The sequence below is a fragment of the Setaria viridis genome, chromosome 1 (genome assembly GCF_005286985.2).
Source record: "Setaria viridis chromosome 1, Setaria_viridis_v4.0, whole genome shotgun sequence".
In the NCBI taxonomy this organism is placed as follows: Eukaryota; Viridiplantae; Streptophyta; class Magnoliopsida; order Poales; family Poaceae; genus Setaria; species Setaria viridis.
Window position 1 is genome coordinate 6,682,826 of NC_048263.2, and position 22,778 is coordinate 6,705,603.

The window sequence follows — 22,778 nt, forward strand, 5'->3', positions numbered from 1 at the left end:
GTGAATAGGCTTACTTTAAAATTTTCCTGAAAAACTTCGTAGCGGTATTAGATACGTCGGAACTTCCGACACTGTGTCGGAACTTCCAATAGGGTCAGGACTTCCGGTACAGGGGCGAAACTTCCGACGGTAGGCAAAATTCAAAATAAAACTTGAAACTACCAATTCTATTTGAATCAAAAGATTAGAAGTATGAATAGAGACTACTGCAGGTGATATATATAAGAGGAACTTCACAAATATATAGATCGGCACAAAACAACCTTCTAGATCAACAAGAACAAGAGGAACACAACAAGCACACAAGACAAAGGATTTGTTTACCGAAGTTCATCCCACAAAGGAAGCTACGTCTCCGTTGAGGAGCTCACAAAGAGCTGAGTCCTTGCTAACCCTTTACCTCTCTCAATCAACCACAAAGGAGGATTGAGTTACTTACTCTGAATCCTCACAAAGAGGATGGGTGATACAAACTTTCCAGGCGCACTACACAAAGAGGACGCTCAAATGGGCAACGCCAAACCATCTAAAAGCAAGCTTCAAGAGTAACAAACGCAAATCAAAGGCCGAAAATGCTTCAAGTGCTCTTGAGATGAACTTGTTGAACCTCACACTCAAAGCCCCAAGTCTCACACCTCCAATCCTTCTCTCACCCAAGCCCTAGCTCAAAACTCTCAGAGATTTAGCTCAAGGAGGGAGTGGGGAGGAGTATTGAATGCTCTAGAGGGTGTTTGTCTCGGGTTAGGTCAGCAGCAAATGAAGGGGGGGCTGAGGGGTATAAATACTCAAGCGCCAAAAACTAGCCATTTCAGTTCTGTTATGTGCTTGTCGGAACTTTCAACACAATTCAAATAAAACGGCTGGAACCCTTTGCCAGAAGTTACTAGAAACTTCCGGTGCCTATTATCGGAACTTCCGACATAAGGTCGGAACTTCCGACACTGTTCAATTAAATCCGCTGAGCATCCCCTGTTGGAAGTTATTGAAAACTTCCGGCAGGTGTCCGAACTTCCGACACTCACAGAAACTGAGAAAATAAATGTGCAAGTGTGTGAGTGGTGTCTCTTATGGGTGGTTAGCATCTCAAACAAGCACTTTGACATTTTCAAGCTATCCATCCACATCCCCCTTTATAGTACAGTGTTCCTATACTCAAATTCAAAAATAGAAACTATAAAAGATCTTTCTTTATGCTTCAACACCGTTCTTCAATCAAATTTGGGGTTCCTTTCTTTCATCTTTGCACTTCTTAGGATTTAAACCTGTCAGTTACTCGATAAAATCATTAGTCCCTTAATTATGCATGTCATCAACACCAAAACCCACTTAGAGGACCAAATGCACTTTCAAACTATTGCAACATGTCGATCCATCCGTTTTTTAAGGTTCTGAACGTATATTCTGTAGCATTATTGACTGATCATTAACACCAGAAAGTTGCGACAAGTAAGGTGCCCAAGTTGCTATTCAATTGTATCAACATGTCAACCATTCTAATCTTAGCACAAAGGAATGTAAGTATCATAATATATGAGCTATCCAGCAAATGTTTTACATTCTAATTTAGCTAATATTTTACATTCCATTATTAAATCAACCCATTGTTGAAAATGTAAACTTAAATGGGACATTGAGTACTCCGGGATCATTACGCCCTTTCTCAAAGCAAGAATTTTCCCTTTTTTCAAGAGAGTTGTAGACTTTCTTGTTGCAAACGACTGTCAACTACCAAGATATCATGTGGCTCATACTGTAACATGCTGGATTAGGGCTCTTTCAAGATGAGCAAATGCTTTTCGTGGTTTCCAAACTTCTTCACTTTGAAGTTGATGTAGGCAACACTTGCTCAGCCCCTATTGCTAGGAAACCAAAATGTAAACTCCCTCCACAAGAAGCAACAATCACAACTGAAATCTTTCTATAGTTTTCTCTACAACAGCATCATGTATTGTCAACTCATCCTGAAACCCACGGCTACGAGCAACTAACAGGACATGGTCACCCACCAATTCTTTCGGAATGTCAACTTCAACAATAGCTTCTATCCCATGCTTGATGAACATATACTCCATTTCAACTGCACCAAATGGGACATCGATCCTAGTCTTGAGCTTCTTATCACGCATGATCCTATACCATCTGAACTCAATGCATGCATCTATAAGGATGAGATAATCAGATTTATCATTTTTCTTGGCCATCAATTTCATTTTAGCCATGACATTGTTCCAAACAGACATGCCACGAATGGATGAAATCAATGGCAACATAGAGGAATCTTGCATATCACAGTAAAATAATAAGCAGTGAGCATTATAGGTTCCTCCAGGGTAGGAACAACACCATAGTCAAGAATAAGGTAGAGTTGTTTCTCATAATATTAGGGACTTATTTTCTGTAGATACATATAACTCAAATTACTTTGATCCAAGAACTCCTATAGATGCAGACTGACTGAAAAAAATATGCGTGATATGACCTCCTAAATTTCATATATTGGATATTGCCTCCCTAAAATATTTGCTCCTATCTAGAAACATTAGCTCCTCCCATTTTTCTTTATATAAAACTCATAAACAACAACACAGTTCCTGTATGCCCTTACCATTGTCTTCTCACATAACCATACTAATAATAATGAATGAAATTATCTCTTTACTTCATTTTATTATAGCTACCTGTTGAGAAATCGGTGCCCCGACTTTAACACCAACTTCTAGAAGTGGCATCAAAGTACCGTACTACCACTTCTTCTCTGGACCCTATACCCATGCTACTTCGAGGAGGCCTTCATGCCGATACCAACATGAGAGACCAACTCTCTACAAGGGAACTCAAACTTTTATTCACAACTCAACTCGATACAAGACTCACTCTTATTCTTTTTATGTGACTATCCTACCACTCTCTACTCATGCCATCCAATGGCATGTCACTTAACTCTTCATGGTGGCTACCTATGCCATCCTCCAAATGGCCTCTAGGGACAGGAGCACCCCTATTTATAGGTGCTCATGATGATTGTGGTGTTGCCATGTGGTAACTTCCACACTCTTCTTTACAAATATCTAACTCTAGAAATTTCTCTCATCCTTATCCTACCATGTAAATACCTAGTTCTAGAGTATTCTTAAGTTGCCATGAAGCATGGCAATTCTAGTTTTTTTACATCTCCAAAGTGTCTAGAACCTTCCTACTTTCCTTATGCATGGCAAAGTTAGTCTCTTGTAATTTCCGTAACCTTCTAAAATGTTTCAAGTATATATTAAATATTTCAACACTACCCCTCAAACCCACAACCATCATTTGATTTCCCTTCCTAATTGTGCCATGACGGGCCAAGTTCAGGTAATTTCATGGCCAAATAAAAGTATATAAAACTCAAAGTTACCTAGAGCACCACACATAACATATGGGAATATTCACAATGCACATTTTTTATCTGATAATACATAGATAGATAGGTGCTATAAAGATTGTCTGAAGCTGAGACCACAATGCGGTCCTAAAGCAGCAAATTCAAACTACTTTGTGTTAAGTTAGTAGTAGTTGGCACAAAAATGTCACTTGCCACATTAACATCACAAGTAGACATATAAATTACACGAGTGTAGATCAACTAACCGAACTGAGTGTATAAGCATTCTCTCTTGGGAGGTTGAAGATGTAATTTCTCAAAGGCTCACAATCATCTCTTACTGCCACAAAACTGTAAACTTTCATTGGCTCAACCTTGAGAACATTTCCAAAGCTCAGACAAAAACCCTGCGACATAGTTGAAGCTTTGAACTTCTCCCCAGGTTCAGGGCTAGCAAAACACTTGCATCCCCAACTGACTGTGGGTGAAAAAAGAGAGTCAAAAATAGATATTTTATATTTAGATATAACTAAAATATAAATAACAAAAGATACATACTTGGAGAGGTGTTGCCCATTTGAAATTCCTTGAAAAATGGAGCCCTTGCCTTAATTAGAAGTTCAGGGTCTCGTGGTCAGACACACACAGGGAACAACTTCTACTCTTTTGGCAGCTTGGCGTTAAGTTCTTTAATTTTCCTTGAATAATCATCTATGTATTTGTTAATCTGATATGAGATCATCACTGCAAGACTGAACATGAAAACAAAATGCATATTAAATTATATTGGGTGAGTAATAATGATACAGTATAGGAATAACTATGTTCAAACTAGAGGTTCGATGATACTTTTCAAATTTCCAAGTAACTTTTGGATTGCCATACTGCTCTTGTAAATAAAGAACGGTTACAAATTACAAGGGATGCTGTGAAAACTCTTGGATATCATTTTAAAGTGTAGTAATGCCAAATAAATTGACACAAAAAAAAGAATGCAACGCTATAGAAAAATGCGTGGTGTGAACTTCAAAACCTTCAAAATTTCTCGTATCATCCGATTTCTGTTACTACAAGATTTCAGATTAAATAGAACTTCAGTTCCGTGCAAAATTTCGTGTTTTAAATGATTTTTTCCTTCACAAAAGTCTATAAAAAGAAATGGATACTAAAAAATGGGCCAGACTAATTCGCTCCTCGGCCAGCGAGAATGGGGACCGCAGAAACCGAGCTCGATCTCCTGATCGGCCCACTCCACGTCTCCGCGGCCCAGTTCTTGTCCAGCTCCACCAATGGAATCGACCGGGCCACCACCGGATTCCCGCACCGTGGCTTGGCGGCTTGCTGAAAACACAGAGCCGAACATGGAGCACGCGACCCCTCCGGCCGCCGCCGCCGGCGGCGTCACGGCCACCGTCGATCTCTCCCCTGCAGCCACCGACCTTGGTGGGGCGCACCACCTGCCCTGCGGCATCAAGCAGAACGGCGGCGCCCCCGTCTCCGACTACTTCAAGCCCAGGAGCACAGGTCCGTGGCACGGAGTCGGACCTCTCGTTTCCTTTTCCCCTTTCATTTGGTTGAAGTATTGGTGTGGCGCGTGCAGGTGTGGAGGTGGAGGGGGTGAGGGTGGAGGAGGCCTTCTTCCGCGGGAGGAAGCTGCAGGGCGCTACCCTTGCACTCCCGGATGGCTACCGAGGTGAGGCTCAGTTTGTTGTTTCTGCATTCTGCTTTCATCTAAATCCTACAAGATGTGTGAATTTATCTTGAATTTGGAAGCTTCGGGGTGGGAAATCTGAGACTTTTCATCGATTCATAGCAATTGCATTGAATTGTAGTCTGATAATAAAGTGGTATAGAATCTGTGAAATTGTGACTAATGCACCCAAACTGGTTAGGTAAACTGAAGGAATTGTTGTGTGAGGCACCTGATGATATTGAAGCTTCCTGTGCAACTTTTGATCTTCTAGCAGTCCTAAAAGAATATTGTCCAGTAACTTGTTCTAATAAGGATCGAATTGCGACTCAAATGCATGCTAAAAACTGTGAAGGAAGCCCTTTGCAAAATCTGAAGTTTGGGTTTGAGTTTGATTGTAGAATTGTGATATGGTCCCTTTTTTATCTGAAATATGGCCATCTGGCTTCTTGGTAGAAATGTTAAATTGTGTGGGGATGCTAAGTTTGCATGTACATCTAGATGATAGGTGGTCATGATCTGTTGCTCCAGATCTTCGATACAAATTGTGAATTTGACAAAAGTCCTTCTGTAGTATGATCGAGCTTATAATGCTTTGAATATTCTCTGTAGGTTATGTATTGGAGAAGAAGAGTGGAGGAAAGGATAAACAGAATTCAGATGGTGAAGTGAGTAATTTTGTAGCCCGTGCGGAATTCCAGAACATAACCTACTGGAATCATGATACCACGCCATCAGCAGAGGATTCCCTCCCAAGGTGCTTTCATTGGCTAACTGTTGCTAATGCGGTGAGTATTATTTCTTTACCTAAGATATATCGATCTGTTTCTTGTCCACTTGATATGCATTATGTAAATTTGATTTGACTCTTTCTACCTCCTGTGGTTAGGCATGGCATATGCAGTAGGCCAACAAAACTAATCATTGAAACGGCTGAAATGTCAATATGTCATTACACAAACTGATGGATGCTATCCTAATTTTGGCTTCCTGTTCCTACAGATGCACAAACCAGTGACTTCTGAAGAGCTGGCTAACATGTCAGCAATGCAGAACCAGGACAACTAGATTCATTGTATGGTGATTATGATTTTCCCATATGATGTAACCGTGGCACTGGGGGAAAAAGTCTCTACTCAATGTAATCTCGACTCGGGGAACCAACCTGACAAGCTATCTACCTGTCTAACAAGCAGCATACTATTTCAGCGTATCCACTAGGTAACGTTTAGGGTTAAGGCCTTAAGGGTGCTCTGCTTCAGGAGATCCACCTTCAGTAGCACGATAATGCTTGGGTAGTGTAGACTGGGAGCTGGAAGCATGGAACTATTGTGTTCATTTCTGCAGTACAGACCATTGATGTATCAATCATCTGCAATGTTGTGAAAGTGCGACAGTGTTGCGTTGCCTGTCTTAACTCTTTACGATATGATTGCAGATGAAGATTTCAAAGGATCAAAAATCTTTTTGAATCTTGAAGAAACAGAATTTGTAAATGTCAAAAAAAACATGAATACATATGCATTTTACTAAAGCTTTGAGTAATCAACTCCAGATGGTAGATTTAAGGTATTGTTGAAAAAGCTCAGCTTGGTAGACCGTATGTTTTTCAGGCCCATCAGAGAATCAATCAGCAAGGCTAGTTCCCAAACGAATATCGAATTTACGCGATGGGCTCAATCACGATACTACTCAATTTCAATAAACTATCTGCAAAATTACATCAGATTACAATGTTACAACATAGCTGCGCAGATACCTCTGACAATACTCGGGGATTACGAAACCATGGACGTTCAGGTTCTAACCCAGAGTGCTAAAAGAACAGGCGATACATATTTGGATGGGGTTGCTCAACATCTGGTACAAGGCTCTAGCAGAACTAGGAGGAAGAAGAAAACAAAAACAAACCTCCCAACACTCTACTTGGGCCGTCTGTTTCTAACCAAAAGAGTGGCAATGGAAAGTGCACGCCGTAGTCTGTTCTTTTCATTGCAAGCTATCAAAGAAGCCAGGGCCAGCCTTTGCCTTCAGCTCATGACCAGCATCTTTGCCCATAGCAACCATGTCATCAAAAGAGTACGGTCCACTTCTTGTTGTCTCGTATACTGTAAGCAGAATCATAAAAGTGAAGATGGGTTGCTTTCGATGATGAAATGAAATAAACTTCTTTCAAGATTCTTTAAAAAAACGAAAATCAAGGACACCTGTAGTTCCATCTGGTGAGGCCAATAGACCTCGGAATGAGCAATTCCCATCCTTGTCACGATAAGCATAGGCCGCAATTGGAGTTCGGCAGTTACCATCAAGAACTGCCAAGAATTCTCTTTCACATGCAACAGCTAATCTGGTATCTTCATGGTTCAATGAGGACAGATACTCCATCTACAAAAAAAAGGGCAAATAATGGGGGCTCTCATCTTCTTTGGCTACAAGATTGTTAAAAAGCCATGAACCGATTCAAATATTTAGGACGCTCTATGTAGCTGCGTATGACTTTCATGTACATTGCAGAATAAAACAGAAATGTGCACTCAGATATTAGAAATATTCTATCTAGAAGTATTGTAAATCGTTGTTTCTCAAAGATTAAATACTTTTGGAAAACCCAAAACATGCAGCATGGTCAGGATAAAGCAGCAATAAATAAGATTGAGATTGCCCTAGGAACATAAAAATGTGAAAGTTGACAAAGAAATCAGATTTTAAAGCAATTACCTGTGGTGCCTTAACAACATTATCTGATAAAGTCATGTGGTTCTGAGTAAAATGCAAATGGTGTCCTTAAACTTTCCCCGGATTCTAATCCAGGCCCATCAACTCTCAGAGTGAGGATCTAGGTCCATCAAATTTTTAAGTGGTTCACTCAAGGTCCAATTATGGACCCAGATTCTCAATTCGAGTGAATCACTTGAAAGTTGGAGAACCCAGATTCTCACTGTGAGAGTTTATGGGCCTAGGTGAGAATCTGAGAAAAGTTTATGAACCTCAGTGCACTGAATACAAATGGGCATTTAAACTTATAACATCAAAGGTGCATTCAGTGTTAGATTGCGAAAATATGGCGTCGGATTTGTATATGGAAATATGGAATGATGCACACATCATTTTTTTTCTCATCTACCAGCATACTAAATACTGGACCACTCACCATTTTGTCATCACTGCTTCGGCAAGCTATTCCAATAGCACCTTGGGCAACTGCTGGAAGCATTTCATCCACTGATAATAAAGATGTTGCATTTTCCGTCATGTTTAGCCGCTTTAGTCCAGCCAGTGCCAACAACGTAGCATGGACATCTCCTCCCTTGAGTTTCTTTAACCGTGTCTGAACATTTCCTCTGAAGTTAACTACCTGAAAACCATTCAATACTGTTGAGACCCAGACTAATCAAGATGAATACCTAATCAGAATACACTTCTAAGTAATTGAGTAGAAGACTGAGACGAGAGTCTACAGACATAATCCTCTTTATAACCAAAAAAAACATGAATTGTAAGAATATCTCCATGCTAGGCATCTCTTGACATATGTGGCAACGAAAACAACCACTTCACAATCATAGAAGCCTAAAATATACATGCATAGAAATCCAAATATACATGTCTATATAAGAGTTGAGAACTACAGTTGACATAATAGACGATCTATATGTCAGACTTCAGAGAAAGAGCTCAGACAGTTCGCTCTCTCTATATATACAGGAAAAAACACCAAATTCACAATACTGGGAAGTATTTATGAACAAATTAGTGAATCTGCTAGCACTAAAACTCTTGCTAGTATTTGCATGTCGAATTAATGAATTATGGAGGCATGCAGCAAAGACACGAGAGGATTCACGAGCATTTTGAGCACACTAAACAACAAAGACAGAAAATACAGGGGGGTAATAGTGTGATGCAACAATCATACTTACTTTCAGTGATGGATATCTATATAGAATCTGAGATTGTCTCCGCAGGGAAGCACTTCCAATAATACTACCAGCAGGAAGCTCTGCAAGCGAATTTGCAGTCAAGCTTATGAATGCATCTCTGACATCCTCTCGTGGGAGGTTACAGGGCAATATTGTTCCATCGGGAAGATATGTTGGGACATCTTTCATTGAGTGAACTGCAATGTCAATCGTTCCATTCAAGAGTGCTTCGTCTATCTCCTTGGTGAATAAACCCTTTCCTCCAATATCTGCAAGGGGTTTGTCCAAGACAATGTCCCCAGTGGTCTTTATGATGATGATCTCAATAGCCCCCTCCTCAGCCAACTCAGAGTGTGCAGCTTTCAGTTTGTCTCGAGTTTCATGGGCTTGTGCAAGAGCAAGAGGACTGTCCTAAATAACCAATAACATGAATTACATATCTGTATATTCCTTGCAAGATACTCCAGTCCACAAAAAACAACAATTTTAACTGAACATTGAGAGGAACAATTCGCTTTGACAGTAAACCTTGACTTTTCTTGTGCAATTTTTGTCAACAAAAATAAAACTTGAAAATGACGTTAGAAGGCATACCTCAGTAGCTAGTTTACAAAAAGAAAACTTGAAAATGTGCAATTTTTCTCAACAGTGTAAATGCCCACATGGAACTGCTAGCTAGTTTACAAACAACACAAGTACAGCATCTGGCCTTGACCCAAAAATAGTAGGGGTAGCATGAAATGTACAGGTACAATTATGCCAAGCCTGTTCTTTAGCTCTATCAAGGTCAACGGCCAGTTACTACTGATCCAGAACTGCATCCAAACGGAACTAAAAACTCATTGCCAAATATCCTCAAATACTCCGCGTGAATTCACCCCGCTGTCCACAATGTCTAATACCTCCTGATAAAGACCCGATAAGTTCACAGTCACAGCACCAAACCCCAATTCCCCGAGGAACAGCTAACGACAGGATCTCCCGGACATTTGCAACGCATTTTTCAGCACTAAATCTGACCAGTAGAGCCTAAAGCCACGATTTTGACCAACAAAACCCCAAATCCACCACCCTCCCAACCAAAGTAACCGCAGAAAAGGGTCGAAAGCGATCACCTTCCGCGCGTCCCAATCCGGATGAGGGAGACCTTGGCCTGCGCGCCGGCCTCGACGGCGACGGCGGCGCGCACGACGGGGCACGCCCGCCGGCGCGGGCGCGCGAGGCAGGTCGGCGAGCCGAGGAGCGAGTGGTGCGCGGTGGTGCACCTCACCAACACCATCTTTGGGCGGGTAGAGAGGACGGCGCGGCGCGAGGAATGGAGGGAGGGGAGGGAGAGGGCGAGATGTGCAGAGGGGGGGATGCGCTCTACCGAGGGGGGCTTTGGGTGTCTGATCTGGTTGAGCTGCTTGTTATGCCCTCGGCATGGATGAGGGGGAGAGGATAATGTGTCAGGATTGGCCAACCACAGCGAGCTCGTTTGCACGGCAATCTGCGTATAGAACGGGACAGTGTGCCTGCCCTCCACGATTTACTTACTTATTATTCAGCTTATTAATAACCGGGAAACTTTTCTGGAATTTAGATGTGTTTTCTATTGATTATGTTTCTTGTTTTCCAATTAATTAATTGAGTTTCCTTGTGCTGGATTCGACCAAGAGAAAATATACCGGTGAATTCCCCATTTGTAATTGAGTAACTAGACTGACTGTACCAGTAAATCCTGGATGGAAAAGAAATTTGCCCGCAAGACACTCGCTTTTTTGCCTGTCTCGTAGGCCAAGTCTTTTGTGTCTCGTGGACCAAGTCTTTAGATGTATCAAGATTTGTATTAAATATAATCTTATCTATTTGTAGCCTTTTATTTAGTACACATCTTTTTACTTAAGTTCGTAGCATTTCCAGAGATAGTACAATGACAATAAATGCTAGTACAAGTTAAGCAACGGTTGTATGTGAGGGGAAACAACGTTCACTCCGTGTAGTGGGTGCCATTCAACAACATAGTCCCTTATAAAAAAACATATCCACAATCTAATCATGTAGTCTACGGAGTACTTTTGAGCTAAACTAACACTAATTTGAAAGTTTTTTTTAACTTGTCATTTGGTATGAATTCTTGACTCGATATAGGTCATGGTGCTTGAATTCCGGATTTATTATGAGAATAACAGTGCTATTCTTTCAATGATAAGACATGTGCTCATCAGTAGTGAGACGTATGTTCTAATTTTGTCAATCTCAGGATCTGCGAACCTAATCTCACATATGTGCTCATAGTCACATAGAGGCAAGCGTGTGTGGTGTGTACGTGTATTTTTATATGTGAGTGTGGACGTGGGCACTTGATATCTGTATTATATTTTGTAAAAGATTTGTATAACTCAAGTGGGAAAAACAATGGGTGTAATGGGTGTATGTATTCCATCAGTTTGTTTAAACTTAACACCCATCTCTTGAAAAATAAGAGAATTGTACTAGATAAATTGTTTTCAAAATCTATTGTAGACCTTAAGCATTACCAATTATCTCAACCAAAGTAAAATTTACTCTAGTTTTACTTCTATAATATAATATTCAAGGTCATATCATATTTGTGCGCTTTACCTACGATACTTTCGTTTTTACTTTTTAGTTTGCATTCAACTTCATAGTATGTAGTATAATACTTGAATATGACAGTTTTTCACTGAAATATAATAGGAAATGAAAATGTCAGGTAAGTACAAAATCGAAGGAAAGAAACAGAAAAGGAAAAAGGAGAGGCGAATTACAAAATAACAGCCGCCGATGGTCACCACGGCCGTCACGGCGGTCGCCGGCGCCGCGCCGCCGCCTCCGAAAGGAAAAGCAGTAACTGTAGCCACAACACCACTTCCCACCCTCACCAGAAGGCAGCTCCTCGTCGCGGTCGCCACCGCCTCCACCTTCCGCACGGCAGCCCCCTCCGCTGCGGCCCCCGAATTCGCGGAAATCCCTGGCTCCGGCGGCGTTAAGGCCCTGGACCGCCGGGAGGGTTCCGGTGAGGTCCCGGCCGAGGGCGACCAGGTAAAGGCGCGCCCCTTTGCACTGGTTGCGCTTTTTAGCACCATCCTTGCTTGGTCTAATTAACAAAGTTTACTCTTGAAATTACTCTATTTTATCACTCCAAGCTGAGCTGCTGATTGGCATAAATTCATTCAATTTCTGCTTAATATTAAGAAGCTGCAAGTGCATGAGTTACATGGATAGCTTATGCTGTATCTTTGTGGCTTGTATTGTTTTTGAGAAATGTGTATGAAAGGCTCTTACGTTTTCTCACTTGTATGAACTACATAGGTTGCAATTCACTATTATGGGAGATTGGCAGCGAAGCAAGGATGGCGCTTTGATTCCACCTATGATCATAAGGATGAGACCGGTGAACCCATTCCGTTTGTCTTCACCATTGGGTCTGGAAAAGTAAGATATGGATTTCATTTAACTCGGTGAAGAAGAACTGAGTTGTATGTATAGTACTGATACTGCTTCAGTTTTAGATAAAGATCTTACCTGAAATTTGTACTCTTCCATTCTGAAGCCCCTTTGGTGAAAGTTTGATATTACAGCTTAGCATTGATATTCCTATGTTCTTGAAACATGCCTAAGGATCCCACCTAATCTTCGATATGTGAAGTTACACTTGTTCTATTGTGGAGCACAATTATCACAAGCTATTTTATTTTAGCGTCACAGTTGCTACGCGTCCACCCATACGAGTATGAACTATCTGTCGTTCTGCATTTTGAATTCCCTGATAATTGTTTGTACCCATGGTTTTGGCATCTGGCAAAAAATAAATTACATGGGATGTTCGTTTGTGAGTCTGGGTTTGATACTCTAGCCATAATATAATAGTGCATGGATCTTGCAGGTTATACCTGGTATTGAAGCAGCAGTGAAGTCCATGAAGGTTGGTGGTCTTCGTCGTGTTATCATTCCGCCGTCACAGGGATATCAAAACACATCACAGGAACCTATTCCCCCAAACGTAACTCCCCTACTGCCAATATTCTTTTTTTAGACCAACCTACTGCCAATATTCTAGATTTTTTATTGTATCATGTAGTTGGTGATCAACTGAAGTATCTCCAGTCTGGCCAACTCCTAATCATTACTTTCTGTTGCATGCACAACTGATTGAAAAATTGCTTCGTGGTTGGTATATTCCCCTGGGATACATGGGCGTGTTTAGATTCAGAAAATATTTCATATCTGTCTTTGAAGGATGTAACTGCTACTGCTGCCTGGATATAACTACATACTAATTTCACCTGCTGTTTCATGCGCAGTTCTTTGATCGGCAGAGGCTATTTACTACTATATTCAACCCAACACGTCTCGCAAATGGTGAGGGTTCCACCCTTGGTACACTTATCTTCGACATCGAGCTAATCAACATAAGGCAACGCTCATAACTGTTCTGTTTTGTGAGGAGAGAAGACTGATCAACCCCCTCACTAAAATCTTTTGGCCCATACTCTTCACTCTTGTGCCTGAAAGAAGCTCTGTGCAAGAATTTTATCATGCTTTCTGTTTAATCCGTTCTGTAATACATTTGAAACACAGTAATGTACTGACATACAATACAAAGGAAAATCAAGTGGATGCAACTCTGAAGATCAGATTTCGTTGCTCTGCTCCTGAATGCTACTTCTGTAAATTTTTTTTTAAACGAGCCAGCAGAAGAGCTGCTGCTATATTAAAAGAGAGGAAAAGCCCGACGGGTCGTATACAAACACATTATACAAGTTGTACACTCGCATCCCCGAAACGGGGAGGCAGAACTCCGCTATGACAACTAGTACAAAACGGAACACTCAACCTGAGAGAAAGTCCCCCAAGTGTTTAGCTCCCGCAGCGACCCACATCGCAGCTTGGTTCTTGATGCCGTCGGTTATCTGGGTAGCCGTCTTGTCTTTGTGTTGGAAGACCCTCCGATTTCTCTCTAGCCAGATCTCCCAAAGAACGAGGATAATGAGGATTCGCAACCCTTTCCCCACGTTCCCCTCAGCCACCGGGCTAGCCAGCGTAGCTGTCCACCAATTATGTATGGAGTCGTGCCTATCCCAGCGGCTTGGATCAACATTAGGGCATTGCGTCCATGTGTTAATTTCCGTCCAAATTAGCCGTGTGAAACTGCAGTTGGCGAAAAGGTGATACCCTGTTTCCTGCGCTGTGCTGCAAAGGGGGCAGGTTGGGTTACTGATCCATCCCCGACGCTGGAGTCTGTCCGCTGTCCAAATTCTATCTTGCACGGCCAACCAGCTGAAGAATTTGCACTTTGGTGGCACCCATGTTTTCCAGATTAGGTTCTCGAGATTAGTTGTCATGGATCCTATGAATTGTACTCTGTATGCCGATGAGTTATCCTGAGGTCGATACTTCTGTAATTTTGAGATTGACACGATTTGGCTTTTGCATAAGCAAAAAGTTAGATTACATGAAAACATCCTATAACCTTTGTTTCGAAAAAGAAAACATCATATATTCATAGTTCACATCTGACTTGGACTGAATCCTCTTATACTTATTTTTCAATCAGGATGGTAGTTGCTTTTGAAGAGCAGAGTATTGGAAAAGAGATTCCAGCGTACAACACATGGATATAGTCATAATTGTTATCCCTACTTCTCTCTCTGATTTTGGGCCCAAAAAAAGTAGATGCGTTGTCATAGTTTAAGCTTGTTGGTATAGCTTTTTCAATTATGTTGCCACATGATTGTCCTGCCCAAGAACACACACTGATGCACACAATTGTGTCGATGGGAGGACAGTAAGCACGAAAACTACGGGATACTTTCAAAATTCTAGTGGACGTCTTGCGAGCTGCATTTGAAATGAAATTTCCAGGTCCAGTTAGTGGCCATCCTGAAAGAAGAAACGTCCCACTGCGAGAATTTGTGTCTTACACTCAAGCTTTTTGTTGTTGTCCATGCAACCCCCCTAAACTATTTCGTCTCATTTTACCCACTAGTTTTTTTTCTTTTTTTTCTCAAAAAGATTCGTGTTTGAAGCTGCATTGCATCGATGTGAAGCTTTTCAACGAACTAAGCAGTTGCTCCTGAAGAGCATCTTAAACAATAGATGCCTCTCATCTAATATTCTGTATGGATCCCTTTCAAAGCTACTATAGCCAATGCCATCTTCAACTTTCAAATGTTTTGAAACGGAATTTTCAAGTGGAGTATGTGCCTGTAATGCTGCTGAATCTGTACTTTGCCAGGTAAAAAAAAAAGAAGAAGAAGAAACCTATATTCTGTGCCTCCAATTTTAGTGGAAAAAAAGAAGAGAGAGGAATTATCCCAAATTCCCAATGCAAAATGGAAACACACGGTTAACTACACGTAAGATGTTGCTGTCACTACAGTTGCGTCAGGAAAAGGTTGAAGAATCCCATCAACACATGCTAAAACGAAAAGCAAAAGCTACTCCGAATATAGTCAAACACGTAGTCATAGCGTTGTGTGTTTTCCTGGGAGGGGCCCACTTGCAACAAGAGCAAAATCCAGGGGTCATTTCGGCTAATCTCCAGACAAGGAAACTTCCCTTCGTCAAGAGAGATTTTGGTGCGAAAGAGAAAGCGCTAGCTCGAGCGGCTCCCTCCCCGACGAGCGCGCCACCGCCCCTCCGATCCGAGCAGCCGGTGAGTCTCCTCCCCGTGCGCCAGTACCAATTCGCTAGCTTCTTCCCGAGCCGGAGAGTCCCGCTGTCGCGGTTCTTGGATCCGTCGGCCCGGCGGCGCGAAGCTCTGCTCTGTTTTCTGTTGCGTTTTGGATGCGCTTGTTTCCCCTCTTGCTCGCCCGTGAATCCTTTTTGTGCGGTTCGCTTAGCTCCGTGAAGAGGAAGGATCTTGGCTCGGGGGGTTCACTCGCGGATCACCGGTGGGCGCCGGCGGGGCCTGGTACCGTCCGCCAGCGCCGGCGGAATCGAGCGGACCGGCGCCGGCCCGGGCGGCCGCGAGCGTCTCGACGTGCCTGTGCCGCCGCGCCGCGCATTCGCTTCTTGGATTATAGTTTCTTTAGAGGAAAGTCCATGGTTTAGAAAATTCTAAGCTTGGGATCTGAAAAAAAGTTTGTGGATTGCGATGTGGACGCCGCGTCTATACTGACTCTCAGTTTGCAAGTAGCTTACGGAAAGGACTATGGTCACCGGGTGGTTACTTGGGATCTGTGTCCTCCATGAAATGAACAGTAGGAATCTGTAAGCTGCCACGCTTATCTTCGTATTTCCTTTGGAATAGTGTGGATAGTCGAAAACTTGTTTTTCACTCGACAGTAACAAGCAGTAGAATGTCTCGATGACTAGATTGACACTACTAGTGTGCATGCCATTTGATGTTATATCTTGAACTTGAGCTAGCTGTTTGCTACCCGCCAGTTTCATTATAGAAAATTGTGCCTGTCAGTGCATCACCAAACTGTTGTTTCGTTCTTAATTTGCAGCCTACAGTAAACCCATGCAACCTCAATGTTCCTTGTGAGATATCATGTCTGAACAGCAGGAACGTGTTAGCAAAAGCTCTTCCTCAAGTATTAGCAGCAGTACTCAGGAGAGTGAGGAGGAACTGACCATCGGTACCCTTATAACTGAAGCAGCAAACACAACAAACAGTGCAAAGAGTCTTGGAAGGCGCCTGTCACACTTAGATTCGATCCCGGTACTAATCTCACTATTGTGTAATATGTTTTTCTCTGACAAAACGTTGGTGTCTCTGCTTCCTTGAAGTTTACCTTTTGGATCTACCATATTTTTCTGATGGGAGAAAACTATTATCAAGTTGTTAGCATGACATAAAGCATGTCTACGTAGCATCCAATAAAGATAATTGACAATAATAAACAGTACATTTTCTTATATACTCAAGTATTTATTACAAAAATGTTTGTATTTTTTAATAGAATAATATGTGTTCGAGAAAAAAAAAACCATTATCTACCTTTGTTACTATTAAATCAAATTAGTGTGCCGTAACTACTACCCTTTGTACCAAGTTTACTGATGTTCATAATGACAGCACACTCCTCGAGTGAATGGGAAAATTCCGGATTTTAATAATGCGACAATAGATCATGAATCGTTGCTGGAAAGGTAAGTGCTTCATTATGTTCTTTCTTTTATCCTCTCTTTTTTTCGTTTTTGGCTCATTTATCTCATACTTTTTTATGATAGACTGGGCACTTACGGCTTAGCTGAATACCAAATAGAAGGAGATGGGAACTGTCAGGTTAGTTTTTTACTTTTTTACATGCTTGATAGAATTACCATCTCATTTTTATGAAGAAAATCTATTTAGACACATTTCTATTGTATTTTACTTGCTATATAGTATGTTCATCTTCATTTGTACTGGTAGACTTAGGTAGTGATAATTTATTATTATCTTCTTCAAACTATAAGCTTATCTGATTATCATATTTTGGTTCATCTACAAGGTGAAGTTTTATTGTGTCTTCAACCTTTCTGCATCGTATTCCTAAAAAAAACTTTCTCCATTTTGAGTGACTTGTCTTTATTACAGTTCCGAGCTCTGGCAGACCAGATATTCCGCAATCCTGACTATCACAAACACGTGAGGAAGGCAGTAGTGAAGCAGGTACATCCCTCATCCCTCTCTCATTATCTGATAGATATTCCTAATATAACTTGTTTATTGCTCTTATAAGAAAATACTTGCTCTTAGTTGCTTTCCTGAAGTATATCTCTGTTTTAGCTAAAGGAATTCAAGAAGCACTATGAAGGCTATGTACCGATGGAATATAAGGTTTATCTGAAGAAAATGAAAAGGTTCAACTCCATCCTGAATTCAAGATGCTTAATTCCTGGTCATATGAAACATTCTATTTATTGTTCATGTCTTGATGCTAGCTTTCTTACATATGACACTGTAGATCTGGGGAATGGGGAGATCATGTGACCTTACAGGCGGCTGCAGATAGGGTAACATAGCACTTTCAAGCTATGAGTAAAAACATTTTATCTACAGGTTTTGGCATTATTTATCTTTTGGCCTCTAGTTCTAGTTGTAGATTCAATGTGATGCTTTATCATTAGTCCGTCCCAACAAAACTCCATAGACATTTTGAATATTGTACTCCCTGCATTCACTAGTAATTGACGCTTTGGGTTGCATATAGTCCAACTATCTATATTTTCATTACCCATATCTCTTTACAGGTGGAGATAAAAAATAATAGCAACAATAGAGGAAATGTTTAACCAAAATTAGTATAATAAATATTTTGCTTTTGCTACACATTGTAAAATAGTACATCGGAGATTAGTGATTGAAGGATCATGAAACATTTTGGTGAGGTATGACCATGTTTATGTCCAGAACATCACTTATTTGTATCTGGAGGTAGTAATACATCGCGTGCTTATCTGTATTGTAGAATTCTTTAATCCTTGCTTCCAACTGTTTCCGTAGAGTGCTCAAATTGTTAACTTATTAGTAGGCATCATATGTATTTTTTTTTCTAACAGCAAGTTTTTCTGTTGAATCAGTTTGCTGCTAAAATATGTCTGTTGACATCGTTTAGAGACACATGCCTAGTCGAGATAGTCCCCAGAGATGCCACTCCCACAAGAGGTTAGAGTTTGCTCCTGTTTGCTCCTGTTACTATATTATGTATCAACTTTCTATCAAACTCCAACAGTCCAACCGCCTCGTTATTATGATTTTTCCGTGGTTATAGAGCTTCGTTAAGTTTCTGGAACCCCTTCCTTATATTCAAGATCAGTAGGTCACAGTGGAAACTGCTGTTTTTGACCATTCATTTGTCCCTTTTTGCAGAGCTTTGGCTAAGTTTCTGGTGCGAAGTACATTACAATTCATTGTATGCAATTGAAGGTGAGGATTATCTTGCCTCCCTGATACATGCTGGCTTATATTCCAACAAATTTTACTGATTGGCACACCAATTCATCTGAGCTCATACTCTATTGCATACTCTATGCTTTCAGATCTGCCGTCACGCAAAACTAAAAAGAAGCACTGGCTGTTTTAGCTCGGTAGGCTCCAGCAATTTCTTGGATCTGCTTTTGGTCTTCGCTACGTAGTCCAGCAGCATCTGTAACCTTAGCTTCGCCTTTTGTTAATGTTGTAAACTGCAATGTGACCTGGAAACAAATCCATGTAAGCTCATGTACAGTGAATTGCCAAATTTTATTAGTGCAGTTTTGGGCTGTTTGCCTGTTCCTGTTGCTCTTGCGGTCACCACGTTTCTGGGACTGTAATTTGCGGCTACCAGTGTTCAATTCCTCCGCCTCAACCCGCGCATTTCTGATGGATGGTGCACGTGCAATCTGTTGGGACTTGGGATACAGAAAGGTTTCCCTGTTCATGTTAAGACTGAGCCATTTGCTTTTGAAATTTAGGCCATGAACTTTTGACTACGGTGCAAGTTAATTCAAGCATATATGGATCAAGGGAAATTGTTTCCTTTTCATTGATCCTTTCGGGAAGGATGCATCTGGTTTTCATATCCATCCTTGGGAATTAGTAACCTAGTACTAGATTCGATCCTGGACATGTGCAAGAGGCTTTTCTTCTTTGTGTATACCTTTGTTTTTAGTTACCTTTGTCTATACCTTTGAACGTGGGCTGTAAGTGTTTTATTCCATTGGGGTTTCAGTTTCAACGCCTCCAAAATGATCCTTCCACCACCCTTACTCCCTTGTTCGTTCTTCTGCAGAAACACCAAGCATCCCAGGCAGAATCCTTTTGCAAGGTTACTGCCTTACTGGACAGTGTTGCAGGTCAATAGTTCAAAACACAGCAAACCATCTTACAAACAAACACTGACTGCAGACAAAACAAATGTGTAGATCTGCTTCTGAAATCATAAAAAAATTGAACAGGTCACAGATAAATGAACTATGACACAACATTCAGCTTTACAAACTAAAGACTGCCCAACACGTCAATGCTTTTCAGCACATCTATAGACACTCACAAAGTATATAGACAACTCTGCCGTAGTCTTCCACAAGTGTGACATGACGATTCCAGCTTCAAACATAGAAGCACCACAGACTAGCTGACATATTTCTCCTGTTCGAAGATAAAATGAAATTCAAACAAGGATCATCCTCCCGTGTACAATCATGTTGAGTCAAGTGTTATGCGTCAAAAGTCAGTGGCACGAGACGTTATTTGTTCCGTAACTTAGCCTCTGAAGGTTTGTATCGGACATATCTGTCATCCATCTCTGCGGCCCACCATCATCGCCCATGACATTGTATGCATATGATGAAAGCCCGATGTTCTCACCACATGAGCTCACCTTTCCCAGGTTATATAACTTTTCTGTTCTGGAAAGCACTACAAGGTTGGAGAATGTCGAGAAGCTATTGCCAACAAACACGTCTGCTCTCGAGCACACCTCAAAGTCGATGGCAGACTTTATAAGATATGGTTGCCTATCATAGATGTCGGTAACTCCAAGTTTCTTCTTCTCATAAGCAACCATACCCACTCTCCACCCACTGGTTATTGAATCATCTTCAAGAAGGCTGTCAGCTACTGCAAGATAAACAACGACGGGCCGACGTAGATCAGTGATCTGTGAGACCTTATGAATGATCTCTTCTTTACTGCTGCAGATTTCATGTAAATGGGACCGCTGCTCCCACTTCTTGCAATGTATCATCCAATCTTTTTCTATCCTCATGTGAACAGCAACATATGGTACAGGCAGATTCGTTGAGCCATCTCTCCTCTGCTTACTATGAGAAAACCCAGCTTCATGTCTTGCTCTTTGGCCTGCCTCTCTAATCTTGGATATGACCTTAACCACTTCAGTTTCTATCTCAGGAACTAAGACAAGACAATCAAAGATTTTGGCATAGTCTTTGACTGGCCAATGGTCAGGCCACAGAAACGGATGTTTCCCAACGATTTCAATGACTTCAAAGTCGTCTGCCCTGCCCCCTATGAATTGCTGCAGTTGATCCAAGTCTCTCTCCACTGTCCACTTTCTACCACTCCCCTTTTGGAGTTTGAAAGGTTCAGTTCGATTAGAAACTTCTGAATACCGAGCTAACTTTACAAAACCATGACAACGCGCATTGAACTTATTAAAGTCAAACACCTTGTCAAAATTGATAGGCTGCAGCAAGTCAACCTCTTTGTAGAAGAGTGAAGCACTCAGGCTTGGCATGAGAAGAGATCTGTTCAGGAATCTTGCAGTCAAGCACGCTCTGGCGAATGCTATCTTCTGATTGTTCAATCCCCATATAATCTGTGGGACCTCAACAAACTTGTCTCGTCTAATTCCAGGAAGCAAGTCAGGGGATGTTGACTCATAAAATTCTTCCTTCTCAGATGAGTTTATGGCAAAAAATGGAGATAAAATTGCTCTCAATATAATAAGAGCAATCACTATCAGAAGGCCTTTGCAGATGACAGGCCTTGCAGGCAAGCTTAAGAGCTTGAGATGCTTCAGCTCAAGTAGGATGTTCATTGGAACGCTTGTTCAAATCCTTGTCATCACAACGAGTCCTATTATGTCACTACCAACGCCCGTGCTGAACTGATATCAGCAGACTTGATGGTGTTTTTCCATGATCAATTTAGCACATGATCGATCCAAGTGGCTGCAAATACAGAGGAAAAAATAAAGACAATTCAATCATTGCTGTTGTGGATTGACATCTGTGGTACAATTTCATTTTTAAGGTTAAAAACAAGGCTGACACATAGGAGGAAATTTTTCCTCATGGCATTTACTAATGGATATTAGCATGCACAAGAACTCATTAATGCACTTATCACTTATGTAAGCTAACATGGAAACTAAAAAAATTTGGGAAGATATCCCGTTTGAGCCCCTGTGCACGCTCAACAGCCACACTGCATTGAAAAGCAACTGGAGTGATAAATTCCTTCCAATTGCAGATGCATTCACGCTAATTGGACGGGATATTGCAGAAAGGTTCCTACTCGAGTCCAGAACAAACAGTACCAACGCGAAATGGACCACGCCCCCAAAATATAGTTTAGGGGTTTCTTACCAACAGTACAAATTAGCACGGATGGATCCCAAGGGGGCTCGGCGAGGAGGAAGAGCAGGACTCCCCTGCCGTCGCGCGCACCCGACGCGGGTCCTGTCGCTGGCGACAACCTCTCCGCCCCACGGCGAGCTCGCCCGGCCCCAGCGGGGAGAGGCGGAGTGAGTGACCAACGGGTGGCGGAGGAGGCGCCCGATCTAGGTGGGGTGGAGGCGGGTCCGGTGCTCCGCGGCGCGACGGCGGCGGGGGAGAGCCGGCAGCTGTGGAGGAGGCGGAGATCGCAGGCGGTGGGGGTGGGGGCCTTGACGTCGCGTGAGAAGAGAAGACGTGGTCGTGTCGCGCGAATGGGGTGGAATCCTCTTATGAATTCGTGTTTCCGTTGCCGAAGAGAGTGGCCCGGCTGTCGGAGTTAGGGGTGGAATCACTCGCCCAGCCCGCTGGAATTCAGCTCCGATTCAGCGATTCAGTTAAGTAATTCCGTAGGGAAGGAGGGTGGATAGGCAAAGGAGCTTCCTAGTCACACACAAACTTTTTTTTTCGCTGCTAGCGCCCGAACGTTGGAATTTTCCCATCGGACGCTCCGTTGCAACATCAAAACAAAACATCTGCAACATCAAAAATCTATGATTGCAACATTGAAAAATATGCGAAAAAATGACTACGTCATTCCACTCTAGGATAGAGAATTCACGCCGCAACATGGACATTATGTTTCATGCAATATTCACTGTGAAACATGCATAAATAATAGTTGCGATATCGATACTTAATTATCGCAACA

The 22,778-nt window shown here is 41.8% G+C and overlaps 6 protein-coding genes across 6 annotated transcripts; 3 read left to right on the top strand and 3 right to left on the bottom strand.

The window, feature by feature from the left end:
• Positions 1-1,743: 1,743 nt before the first annotated feature.
• Positions 1,744-3,835, bottom strand: LOC140221528 (uncharacterized). Its single transcript, XM_072291307.1, has 2 exons — positions 3,630-3,835; positions 1,744-2,278 (listed from the first exon to the last, which is right to left on the bottom strand). Exons 1-2 carry the CDS (start codon positions 3,772-3,774, stop codon positions 1,902-1,904), a joined length of 522 nt encoding a protein of 173 aa, XP_072147408.1. The 5' UTR covers positions 3,775-3,835; the 3' UTR covers positions 1,744-1,901.
• An 804-nt stretch (positions 3,836-4,639) lies between these two features.
• Positions 4,640-6,457, top strand: LOC117848879 (uncharacterized). Its single transcript, XM_034730460.2, has 4 exons — positions 4,640-4,882; positions 4,959-5,051; positions 5,661-5,836; positions 6,051-6,457. Exons 1-4 carry the CDS (start codon positions 4,648-4,650, stop codon positions 6,114-6,116), a joined length of 570 nt encoding a protein of 189 aa, XP_034586351.2. The 5' UTR covers positions 4,640-4,647; the 3' UTR covers positions 6,117-6,457.
• Positions 6,458-6,719: 262 nt separating this feature from the next.
• LOC117848872 (porphobilinogen deaminase, chloroplastic) lies at positions 6,720-10,420 on the bottom strand. Its single transcript, XM_034730452.2, has 5 exons — positions 10,084-10,420; positions 8,969-9,374; positions 8,200-8,403; positions 7,256-7,433; positions 6,720-7,156 (listed from the first exon to the last, which is right to left on the bottom strand). The coding sequence occupies exons 1-5, from the start codon at positions 10,245-10,247 to the stop codon at positions 7,038-7,040; spliced, it is 1,071 nt and encodes a 356-aa protein (XP_034586343.1). The 5' UTR covers positions 10,248-10,420; the 3' UTR covers positions 6,720-7,037.
• A 1,276-nt stretch (positions 10,421-11,696) lies between these two features.
• LOC117842759 (peptidyl-prolyl cis-trans isomerase FKBP17-1, chloroplastic) lies at positions 11,697-13,608 on the top strand. Its single transcript, XM_034723270.2, has 4 exons — positions 11,697-12,013; positions 12,284-12,406; positions 12,858-12,974; positions 13,276-13,608. Exons 1-4 carry the CDS (start codon positions 11,756-11,758, stop codon positions 13,399-13,401), a joined length of 624 nt encoding a protein of 207 aa, XP_034579161.1. The 5' UTR covers positions 11,697-11,755; the 3' UTR covers positions 13,402-13,608.
• Positions 13,609-15,467: 1,859 nt separating this feature from the next.
• On the top strand, positions 15,468-19,189 carry LOC117851044 (OVARIAN TUMOR DOMAIN-containing deubiquitinating enzyme 11). The gene is made up of 10 exons (XM_034732949.2): positions 15,468-15,629; positions 16,429-16,643; positions 17,001-17,074; positions 17,156-17,210; positions 17,505-17,579; positions 17,697-17,770; positions 17,875-17,923; positions 18,491-18,575; positions 18,780-18,836; positions 18,950-19,189. The coding sequence occupies exons 2-10, from the start codon at positions 16,473-16,475 to the stop codon at positions 18,991-18,993; spliced, it is 684 nt and encodes a 227-aa protein (XP_034588840.1). The 5' UTR covers positions 15,468-15,629; positions 16,429-16,472; the 3' UTR covers positions 18,994-19,189.
• A 560-nt stretch (positions 19,190-19,749) lies between these two features.
• On the bottom strand, positions 19,750-22,366 carry LOC117851036 (O-fucosyltransferase 23). The gene is made up of 2 exons (XM_034732938.2): positions 22,001-22,366; positions 19,750-21,583 (listed from the first exon to the last, which is right to left on the bottom strand). Exon 2 carries the CDS (start codon positions 21,448-21,450, stop codon positions 20,122-20,124), a length of 1,329 nt encoding a protein of 442 aa, XP_034588829.1. The 5' UTR covers positions 21,451-21,583; positions 22,001-22,366; the 3' UTR covers positions 19,750-20,121.
• Positions 22,367-22,778: the final 412 nt, after the last annotated feature.